The sequence below is a fragment of the Rosa rugosa genome, chromosome 1 (assembly GCF_958449725.1).
Source record: "Rosa rugosa chromosome 1, drRosRugo1.1, whole genome shotgun sequence".
Taxonomy (NCBI): domain Eukaryota; kingdom Viridiplantae; phylum Streptophyta; class Magnoliopsida; order Rosales; family Rosaceae; genus Rosa; species Rosa rugosa.
The window spans coordinates 34,850,335-34,861,416 of record NC_084820.1 but is presented as its reverse complement, the minus strand read 5'-3'; the positions used below and the strand labels follow the sequence as shown (position 1 = coordinate 34,861,416).

At 36.3% G+C, this 11,082-nt stretch overlaps 1 protein-coding gene across 4 annotated transcripts; it reads left to right on the top strand.

Moving 5' to 3' along the window:
• The first annotated feature begins 283 nt into the window (after window positions 1-283).
• LOC133724743 (transcription factor TGA2.3-like) lies at window positions 284-8,415 on the top strand. Of its 4 annotated transcripts, none has more exons than XM_062151572.1 (12): window positions 284-440; window positions 571-706; window positions 992-1,095; window positions 3,033-3,109; window positions 3,275-3,415; window positions 3,716-3,793; window positions 3,883-3,942; window positions 4,191-4,268; window positions 4,375-4,426; window positions 5,937-6,208; window positions 6,987-7,235; window positions 7,883-8,415. In XM_062151572.1, exons 2-12 carry the CDS (start codon window positions 618-620, stop codon window positions 8,027-8,029), a joined length of 1,347 nt encoding a protein of 448 aa, XP_062007556.1. In that variant the 5' UTR covers window positions 284-440; window positions 571-617; the 3' UTR covers window positions 8,030-8,415. The 4 variants fall into 4 exon arrangements, with proteins under 4 accessions (XP_062007556.1, XP_062007557.1, XP_062007555.1 ...); XM_062151573.1 differs by having other exon boundaries at window positions 292-440; window positions 543-706; XM_062151571.1 differs by having other exon boundaries at window positions 296-706.
• The last annotated feature ends 2,667 nt before the right edge of the window (window positions 8,416-11,082 follow it).

The window sequence follows — 11,082 nt, the reverse complement described above, 5'->3', positions numbered from 1 at the left end:
TACAGATCTAGTAGAAAAAAATCAAATGAGTGTGAAATGGATTTAAGACATATCACATAAATTTCGGGAAAGGTTCGGTATAAAAGGAAAAACGGTAAAGTAAAACAAAAGAGGAAAACTTAAAAAAAAAAAAAAAAAATGGTGAGATGGAAAAGTTTCAGAGAGAAGAAAAGGACGTATGGAGGAGATTGGAATGATCTGGACGTCACTCTGTCTCTTGAACAAAACTAAAAAGAAAAAAAAGGAAAAGAAGTTAAATATTTGCTCAAAATTCAAGGTGGGCCTGTTGAATTTTGCAGCCGTAGAGAGATGGAGGAGGGTTGATGGCATAAATAAAATCAAATGGTCAAAGGGAGTCGAGAGAGTATTTATCCCAAAAGGGTTTCCCACGGCTTAGGGTTTTGTTGGGTTTTTTCTTCTTCCAATTTTCAGCTTTCCGGGTATTTGTACTGTGATCCTGAGCTCTGTTTCTTTGTCCTCAACTACCCTGTTTCTTTCTACTACTGTACCTCAGTTTTCCTCTCTTGGATTCATTCATTCAGGGTGATAACTGCGTGATATTGGATTCAGGTCTTTGTAAACATAAGTGTGTTGCGGTGGCAAGGATATGGTGATCCATGGGCAGTAGAACAGTGAAAATCGGTTCAAATGAACTGGTGACCGACATGCCGAGCTTTGTTAGTCCAGTACCCACTTCCAATCCCATGTCAGTACCCACTTGTTCCCTTTTCCTCTTAGCTACTTTTATCTCTCTCTAATTGTATTGATCGATCCCAAAACTGCCCTTAATATGTTGTTCCTTCCTTGGAAAATGATATTTCATACTGTTGAAGTCTGTTGATTCATATGCGTTACGATTCTGGTGCTCTCTCCATCTCTCTCTGCCTGCGTAGTTGCATCATGATTAGTAATGGCCCTTTTCATTCTGGCTAGTAAACGTGGCCAGTTTGCCGAATTTGGTCCTAAAGGTTTGGATGATCTGTGTTTTCAGTGGCACAGAGGGGAGCTCCATTCGTTCTTCTCGAATCTCAGACTTTGAGAGTCTTGAGCAGACTCTTGGATTTAACATAGAGGATGCTGTTGACATTGGAAGAAGTATGCTACAGTTCCTTATACCAGAAAATATAGTGCTTGTTTCTACTGTTTCTTCTTTCAATAACCGCATTCATCTTTCTTTTCCTTCTAAAATGCATTTACCCTATGTACGTAGGTAGTATTTTATGCAATTAGTATTGCTTGTGTGGAAGTGACAACTACTTGTGATTTTTGTACCTTATCTTTTATTTATACCCTGACGGACCTTATCTGCTGTCTGTACTTGGTCAAGCATGTTATGAATACCATGTTTCCTTCTTATGACTGCGCTGTAATCAAAATCTATTTTAGTTCCCAGTGCCTGTTCCAGGTTCTCTGGTGTGGACAGTTTAATGCTAATTAGTATCTACGCACTATGCTCTGCAACACTTTCAAAGACTCTTCTGCATCTATTTAATCTCAGGACCATCCATTTACATCTATTTAATCCCTTTTAAACTACAGTCGTGGAGGGTTAAGTATTAAGAAATATCACCTTGTCACGAGTCTTTATAAGGTAATCGCAAAAATTTTGTCATCAATATTGAGGAAAGTGTTGGCCGACACAGTTTCAATAGCTCACGAGTGAAAGCGTACCCCTCCTGGACCTTGCCCTAGTGGAAACTGAGGTCGTTGAAGAACTTTGTTCACAAGGCTTATCATCATGTTGACTGGAGTTTTTGGGACCGTGTTCTAAAGGGAAAGGTCTTTCGGGTCCTTGGAGAAGGAGGATCTCTAGATTTTCTGAGTTCATGGATTTATTCATAAAGCGTAATCATCTTTGGTAGGTGTAGGTAGTAGGTCTGAGACAAGATCCTTCCCTGTCCCCTTTCCTGTTTACACTTTTTATTTGGCCCCATATATTAGTTTGATTGAAGGCTTTGGGTTGGATAGTGACTACTTTTTGATCCAATCCTTAGGGAATAACGAAAGTTCCGATTGTGAAGATAACTGAGTTTGAAGTCTTCTAGGGTTGGGTTTACTTGTCAAACAGTACTAGTCCCGGAATTTTTCTTCCAGTTTAAATGTTTCTTCAAATCCAAATTACAAATAATCATGATGTGGTCATGCTTCTGGTGCCTTTTACTGCAAATCATTTACCCTTCAATTAAATTGGATCCTTTTGAACATCTTAAGTTGAGCTGGCAGGCGGGTGATCCATGTAAGGTGAAATTTTCCATAGGTTAGTGGTGCATGGAAATATAAATACCTATGACCAGTACCATTCAGGTGCTCTTCTTGCTTAGTAGTGCTCAACTGCCCATCCAAGGGCGGAGAACTATGAGGGATTTGCATTGTGTTTATCTGCTTCATTATGCTCCACTGAAATCTAAAGGAAGTTAGCAGAACTGATTATGGAATCAATCGAGCACCTGAAATTGACTCTACCTATGACATGCTCCAGAAAAGAATTTACTTTGCATGTATATCCCCTCACTGGTGCTACGTATGTAAAAGGGGAGGGGTTCTGCACTGCAGATTATCTGAAAGATTTGGGATCCCTTGTTGGAGGTACTTGTGTGGTCTGGGTGTGCCGGAAAAACTGCAGCTTACTGTTGCAGAGGGTTTCACATCAGAAGGGGGCAACATAAGAAATTGATGACTCTTGGAAGTGTGCTATTTCTGCCCTTTCGTTGTATGTTTTGGCTGGACATGAACAAAACAATCTTTGAAGAGATAAAAAGAGGAGGAAGTGGAAGCAGTTTGGGTTAGAGTTAGATTGCTTTCTTCTTGTTGAGCTTCTTTATAAACACTATTAAGATATTAGCATACTTATTCTTAATTGAGTGCGTCTCTTGTAATGAAGTTTAGGGTGGTTCAGTGTTGTCTTTGTTTTCATAGACTGTTCGTCTATATTTCTTGTGTTGCCTACTTTTTTTGTTCTTAGTAAGTTTCTGTTTTTCAACAAAACAAAGGTTGTTTATGATTCTGACTAATTGATATATAATTTTTTTTAGGTCCTGTGTATAATCAAAATAATTCAATTAGCCGGGCACCGGGAGGCAAGGATGTCCAATTTAGCACTTTAAATAAGGTAATTGTGTATCATTGTGTTGGTCCCCACCCGAGGACACACACACGAAGAAAATAAAAAACATGGAATAGGAAAGGAGACCAATAAAGTTAAACTTAATATTGTGGAATTCTGCCTCTTAAATCTTTGCATGAAACTTATCTGCTTTTTTATGTGAAATCTTAGCTGTTGCCACAAAAAGAGCTACAACCAAATCTGGTTTCAGTATCTCGTAGCAATCACGAGAACTGGGGGGAATCCAATATGGCAGATGGAAGTCCTAGGACTGATACTTCAACAGATGACACAGAGGATAAAAATCAGATGGTAACATCTCTTGCTTTTATTCTTTTAGCACATACAGCATTGGAGTCTGTTCCACCTGTATTGCTTTCATTTTCCATTTTAATCTCTGCTGGTTCATATGTCATACAAGTATCTAGTGTTCAAAGATACTTGATTGTTATGTTTTTCCATAAAAACTTTGCACGTGAGGCTATTCATTCTTATATTTGACATTTTTTTTTAAGAGAGCTGTTTCTTTCCAATTTGGCATTTTTTCCTTTGTTGGGGTCAGATTTATTTGCTGCTTTTTGCCTTTTGGTGGTGAAATTATGCTTTGCGCAGATTGAAAGGAATCAAATGACTGGTCTTCTAGCTTCAGATTCCAGTGATAGATCAAAAGAAAAACCTGGGGATCAAAAGGTTTGATAACTTCAACTAAACGTCTTGTTAAAGTTTCATCCTACCAGGATTAGAGACTAACCTTTCAGTTTTCAATCAATGTGTCACAGACGCTGCGCAGGCTTGCTCAAAATCGTGAAGCTGCCAGGAAAAGCCGGTTACGAAAAAAAGTAGGTCACTTGTTGTGAATTTCTTCTTCACCTCCTTATTGCTCACTGTTGATAGAGCGTCTGATTTCAAAGAACAGATTGTTATTTTGTTAGGTGCAAGCTTTTTCTGGCTTACTATATTTTTTGAAATCCTTTTCTGGACGGTGATTTCAAAGGATGGAATTTCTTCTTTGAAGTCCTTTTCTGGACTCTGATATCATATTGTTTTATGTCTTCAACTTATTTCCTTGCTTTTCCTCTCTTTGAAGGCATATGTACAACAACTCGAGAGTAGCCGGTTGAAATTAACCCAGCTTGAGCAAGAACTTCAGCGTGCCCGCCAGCAGGTATGATTTTGTTGTCGCTATTATATACGCACACTTAATGTAACATACATTTTTACCTTCTAGCAGGGTATCGATGCTAGTATATTAATGGTCATTTTCTTTGCAGGGCATATTCATTTCAAGCTCTGGAGATCAAGCGCATTCAATGAGTGGAAATGGTATTTGATCTTCATCTCTTTAGTGTTTGCTTTGACTTCTATTAGCTTGTGTATTGTAGTACATATTTTTTGGGGAAGATCAATGCTAGGTGAACCACCTACTTATGTAGCAGCTAATGTGTTTAATGAAAAATTCTGATAGGGCGGATGCCTCATCAGCTGCCACATATGGTGGGATCTAGGTGGTACCCAAAAAGTGGGTCCATGTAGCCTTGCCCACTCTGTTAGATCACACAGCTAGTTTTAGAAGTGCTTTTCTGCCTACATCTAGTATAGTTGGGGTTAATTCCGGACGTGGTGGTGTTTGTCAAATGATTGTTATCCACATGATATTCATACAACTAGCTCATTTTGGATCATTGTAATTTTGGCATCAAAATTAGCTCTGAGAATCTACTTGGTTTGTGTATTATGGGTCTGGTTATATGGTTTGTGTCCTTTGTGAATATCATGGTGCTTCTTATTTTGAATTTGGATGCAGTGTTAATCTGTTGGAGTGAATTGTTTCATTGGTTTTTTATTCTGTTTCTAGGGATCGGGGGGATAATACACATGCGCGCACGCGCCCACACACACACACACACACACACACACATATATACAGATCCTATCCAGAGCGAGGCCTCGCTCTGAAATTAAAGTGCGAGGTTGGAGTTTAGAGTCACTTTTCGGTCGCATATTCACATTTCGACCGTTCAGTTTTTAGGTACTAATATATAGATCGTCTCTGCAAAATTTCAGCCAAATTGATGATTTTTAAGGTATCTAACTCGCTTAAACCAATGGACGAACTGAATCTGTCAAACCTGAACCGTACTAGCTTTAAGGCAGTTATCAATGCCTTAACGACTATCAATTTAGCTGAAATTTTGCAGAGATGATCTATACATTAGTACCTAAAAACTGAACGGTCGAGATGTGGATAAGCGACCAAAAAGTGACCCTAAACTCCAACCTCGCATTTTAATTTCAGAGCAAGGCCTCGCTCTGGATAGGATCTGTATATATATAAGCCCTGTTCTAGAGAGGACATCCTTTAAGAATTTTGAGGATTTTTACTATTTTGCACTAATATGAGACTTAATTTAATGATTTCAAACGTTGATCCTTTAGATTCCTATGCAAGAATTGTGTCTACAAAAAATCAACCAAATCCATAAGCATTTGCTCATTCAAAATTGTGTAAACAAATGTAGTCCGTAAGATAAAAATAAATTGAACATTATGCTGATCAAATGGTTAAACGTTTTTTGATTTGGCTAATTTTTTGTATGATTCATATTTGTGTATGTAACGAGAGGATGAATGGTTTAGATTATTAAACTACATGCTAAAAAAACATCGTCACTTTTTAAGTTTAAGGATGTCCTCTCTTGATCCTCCCTCATATATATATATATATATATATATATATATATATATATATATATATATTATTGACATAAATGTTACACACAACATACATTTAATTGTAAAACTTTGTTGGTTTGATTGTATTTTCTGTGTATAGGTGCTTTGGCATTTGATGTAGAATATGCAAGGTGGCTGGAGGAGCACAACAGGCAGATAAATGAGTTGAGGGCTGCTGTTAATTCACATGCCGGTGACACGGAACTCCGTACTGTAATTGATAATGTCATTGCTCACTATGATGACATTTTTAGACTGAAGGGCACTGCAGCAAAAGCTGATGTTTTCCACATTTTGTCAGGAATGTGGAAAACACCAGCGGAACGGTGTTTTATGTGGATCGGTGGCTTCCGCTCATCTGAGCTTTTGAAGGTGAAAATTCTTCTCCCTCCCTTATGGGATGCAGAGTTGCAACACATTTTAGCAACATATTTCTTGTACTTTAGGGTTTATCTGTATGGCAGCGCCTGCATAAATCAATGCTCTACAGTAAAAGGTTATTGGTATTCACCAGCCTATTATTTTGTTTTTACTTTCAAAAATGTATTCATCTGCTGACTTGAAACCATGGTTTTAGAGTTTTTATCATCCTGATATTCGATTTTCTATCGTATATTAGGCGTGAGTAGGAGTGGTGAAAATTATGTTTATTGATGGATTCAATTCTACTTATTCTTGCTTTTGAATCGCCCAACCAAAGTTTGGATGTGTTAAATATGCTTACAAGACCGTGTACACTGAGAAGACGACATTTTGTTCCTTGATTGCTAGTAGTGGAAATTCTTGAATTCTCAAGTTTGAACTTATTTTTTACAGAATGATTTGAAATTGGTCTTTTCTTCTCTCAAGAAAAGGAGTCGAGTAATGCTAGGCAAACCTTCTTTTTGAATACCACCTTCATTTCACCTTATGTGGTAGCGGATGTGGCGTAGCCAAGTCATTTAATGAAATTCTGTGATAAGTTGGGCTTTATTCTACATGAGTTGCCACATAAGGCGAGACGCTGGTGGTATCTAAAACGGTGGTTCACCTAGCATTATTCTAAGAAAAGTGAATGCTCAAAATTATAGTATAATCTTTTAGACATTATATAAAGCATTTCGTAAATGTTAATAGATGTCTGTGCTCTTAACTATATTTACTGCTGCAGCTTCTTGTGCGTCAATTGGAACCCCTAACGGAGCAGCAAGTGATGAATATTTACAACTTACAGCAATCATCCCAGCAGGCTGAAGATGCTTTGTCACAAGGGATGGAAGCATTACAGCAGTCACTTGCTGAGACCTTGGCCAGTGGTTCACCTGGGCCATCAGGAACATCTGGGAATGTAGCAAACTATATGGGTCAAATGGCTATGGCGATGGGAAAGCTAGGCACTCTTGAGGGGTTCCTTCGCCAGGTTTCCCCTTGATACTTGATTCCTCTAGCTTGTATTTTAGTTTGATGCCTATGCTCCAGTTATATGCTTCTACAAATAAGTAAAGACATATAGGCTATTGCTCAGTGTGACGCATCTACATATTCATTTGGATATGATATTGCTTTTGTATCAGTTTTATGGGAACCTTTGTATGGCATAGAACCTTTTTCCTTTTTTTTTGTTTGTTTTTTTGGAGTTTAAATCCTCAATTTCTTCATCACGTCTAGTGTTTATCCATCATCATCCTTTTAGGCAGTTGTTATTTTCAGTTTACTTTTGAGAATGTTTGTAGTTTAGGGAGGGGTCTCTTTATATATAAAACCATGGGTTCTCTTTTAATATCAAGTTAATTCCTTTCTTCCACAAGAGGAGGAATATAAATTTTCACATACTTTAGTTTTTTCTTTTTCATTTGGATATGAACTTTTTGGTGCCTGTTTCCCAAATGCTTTCTTTCTCTATTCTGACTACTGGTCTGCTTAAAGTAACCTTTTCCTTCCATGATTTGGTGACATTTTATGCAGTTCTTTTGGTTGTGGTGACAATTCCATATCATTTATGACATATCAACAATTTTTTCCATGATGTTACCTTATTTTCTGTTAATTATTGTTGTCAATTACCAGGCTGATAATCTTCGCCAGCAAACTCTGCAACAAATGCATCGTATACTGACAACTCGGCAGTCAGCTCGTGCACTTCTTGCAATCAATGATTATTTCTCGCGTCTTAGAGCCCTCAGTTCTCTTTGGCTTGCCAGGCCCCGAGAGTGAGACACATTACATCCCTTTATATGAAGTTAATCGTAACGGTTGACTATTCCTAGAATCTGTGTTACCACCATGAGCCTTGGTCCCTGCTAGAGAGTATGATTAAATGATTAGGTGGACTTCTCATATGCATTGTTCAGTCTCTATCAAAGTTGTGTAACATATGTTGCCCCTAGGTGTTGTTTTTTATGAATAGAACAATAATATCAATGATTTGAATAAGTTAGTTATTTAATAGAACTTATACATTAGAATATTGTAGGTTACAGATATCAATTTGTATACCCAAAATCAGATGATATCAGAGTGAAAGGCTTGTATTTTCCTTTTCATCCATGTAAATATGTTGCATCGTTGAATGTAATTGACATACTATAGTTCAGATTTTATTGGCTTGTTATTGTGTAGTATTGACCAGAATGACATGACGTTTTTTCGGGCAAATGTGAAACCAATTGGAGGTTATAAATGATAAATGAACAACGGCTTAGGTGACCAATGAAGTATCCCATTTCATTCATAATAGTAAATCGAGTAATGGTAGTTTCTCTCTCAAACTTGATATAAGCAGAGGATTTAGATCGTATGGTACTTCATGGTACTCTCTTGATTAATGGTCAGCGTGGAGGTTATCTTACTCCGACTCGTGAGTTGAGACAAAGGGACCCTATCTGATTTTGTTTTGTGTGGTCTTTGCCCGAGGTGAAAGTGATTCGAGGGCATTGGCAGGGCATTAGCATTTTTCTGGAAGTTCCAGTGATTCACCGTTTATTATTTTCTGATGATAGCCAACTTTTTGGTTAGACTACACTGGTGAAAATCATCATATTCAATAGGTTCTCAATGACTAAAATGGCTTCTGGCAAGAGTCGAATTCTTTGAAGAGTAGTGTCCTGTTAGCAAGAAAGTTGATCTACACGTACAATAATCTTTAGGCAAGGTTTAATCCAAATCACTATGATTGCATTATTTAGGCAAGGTTTGGACACACTAATACTTGCTACAGTCTTTTACAAAATACTAAATAATACATTTCAGTCAATGATTTGGGGAATCCAATATAACCTAGTCAACAGACACTAGTTTGGTTTAACATCAAATCAAATACTTTCTATCTATAATAGATAGAAATATTGAAAATTCGGTAAAAATAAAGATTCAACTTAAAAATTTAAGTATCGATCATAACTCCCAGGTTTTAGCAATCTAATGGAGAACAATACATGAGCTAACTAGGCTCCCTCAAACATCTTTAAAAGATCTAGATAAACATATAGTCTAATTGTTTGAAGATCGTTCGACACTAAAATACAACAAACATTATTACATTGGAAAAACTTATAACTAAAATACAACAAACATTATTACATTGGAAAAACTTTTAAGTACCAAAACAATGGTAATTCAATAACTTTGTAGGAGAAAGTTCTAGAAGCAAACCAGTTACTAAATAATTTTAATCATCTAGAAGAAATCTCTACTTTAGACATAAAAGAGAAAAAATTGGCAACTAGAGTTTCCACATTGGTTAAGTTTTACAAGAAACTAAACCCCCTATAGTCATAAACAATGACTTAAAAATAGAAAAACAAAATGATATGTAGATAGAATAGGTGTCACTTTAACCTAATCATAGTTGGTGATAGATAAGATGTAACCCTAGTTAGCTAAATATGTAACCGTAGTTAGTTAACTATAGTTATTTTATGTAAACTAGAGTTAGTTTTCATTTGTATACATAGGCTTCATTGTTGTAAGAAGAGGATCATCGATCCCTTCACTACTAGGGTTGGGCATATAAACCGGAAAACCATACTCGGCCCGAGCCTGTACCGAAAATTGGCGGGACGAAATGGTACTGAAATTCCAAAATTCACTGTTTTGTCCCGTACCGAACCGTTTCGTTAAAACAGGACGGGCCTCTGTTTGTGTTTTGTAAACCTGTTTAAGACCCAGCCCGTTTTTAACGGGCCTCGGTTTGTGTTTTGTAAACCTGTTTAAGACCCAGCCCGTACCGATATATATATATATATATATATATATATATATATATATATATATATATATATATATATAGTGTTTACATCATAAGGACATAACTAATGAGTATTTACAGTGGACAGCCACATATATATAATATTTACAACAGTTAGAACCTTTTAGATGTTCTGCCTCAAAAGTATACATGACAATATAATTATACCATTTTAACCTTCTTCCTTCTAAAATATTTCTTTTATTGACAAGAAAATCACGAACTGCTTGGTTATCAATTTTGATGATAAAATTTTCTGGAGCAAGGTAAATATGAAACATTTTTAAAGCAAGTTTTATTCCTAAGAGTTATTTTTCAAAAATTAAGTATGTAATCTCATTAGGTTTAAATTTTCCGGAATTATGTCCACATGTTTGAAGTTTTTTGGGAATAGGTTGTTTCCCAACCCTTAATGAGTTTTCATTCATGGGAGGATTCTTTTCTTCCTATTTTTCTGCAGGAATTACTTTTAATACACATCGCCAGCAATTTTTATGAAGCATTTGTTTCTAGAATTAGTTTATCTCCAGATTTGGGAAATAAACTTCAGGGATTTGATTTAAATCCGATGTTCGACGAATTACTTGTGCGAGAGGTTTTCGGATTTTGTTTTAGAATCGTATTTAAATTTCGAATCGTCATTTAGGAATTATAATTTTGCACAGAGATATCGACCCATGACTCGACGAGGATCCCTACACTTGGCCACGTTAGCTTTATACTGTGAGTGGACTTTCGTTTTAAATAAATATATGCTTGCAATTACTTTTCTAAAGGAATGGTTTTATTTATCATTTGAACATATGATTGCATTTTGGAGTTTTAATCACGATTTATTTGAGGAATTATGTTTAGTGATGATTTTCGGAAGTTGATTGATTATTGAGAAAGGTTTTGCTTTATTATTTAATTTTAAGATTGAGCCTTCCAATGAATTTCTCCGATAAATGGATATTATTATTTGATTCATGATTTTAATTTAATCTCGCATATGAATTTCTTTAATGAATTGTGTTCTTAT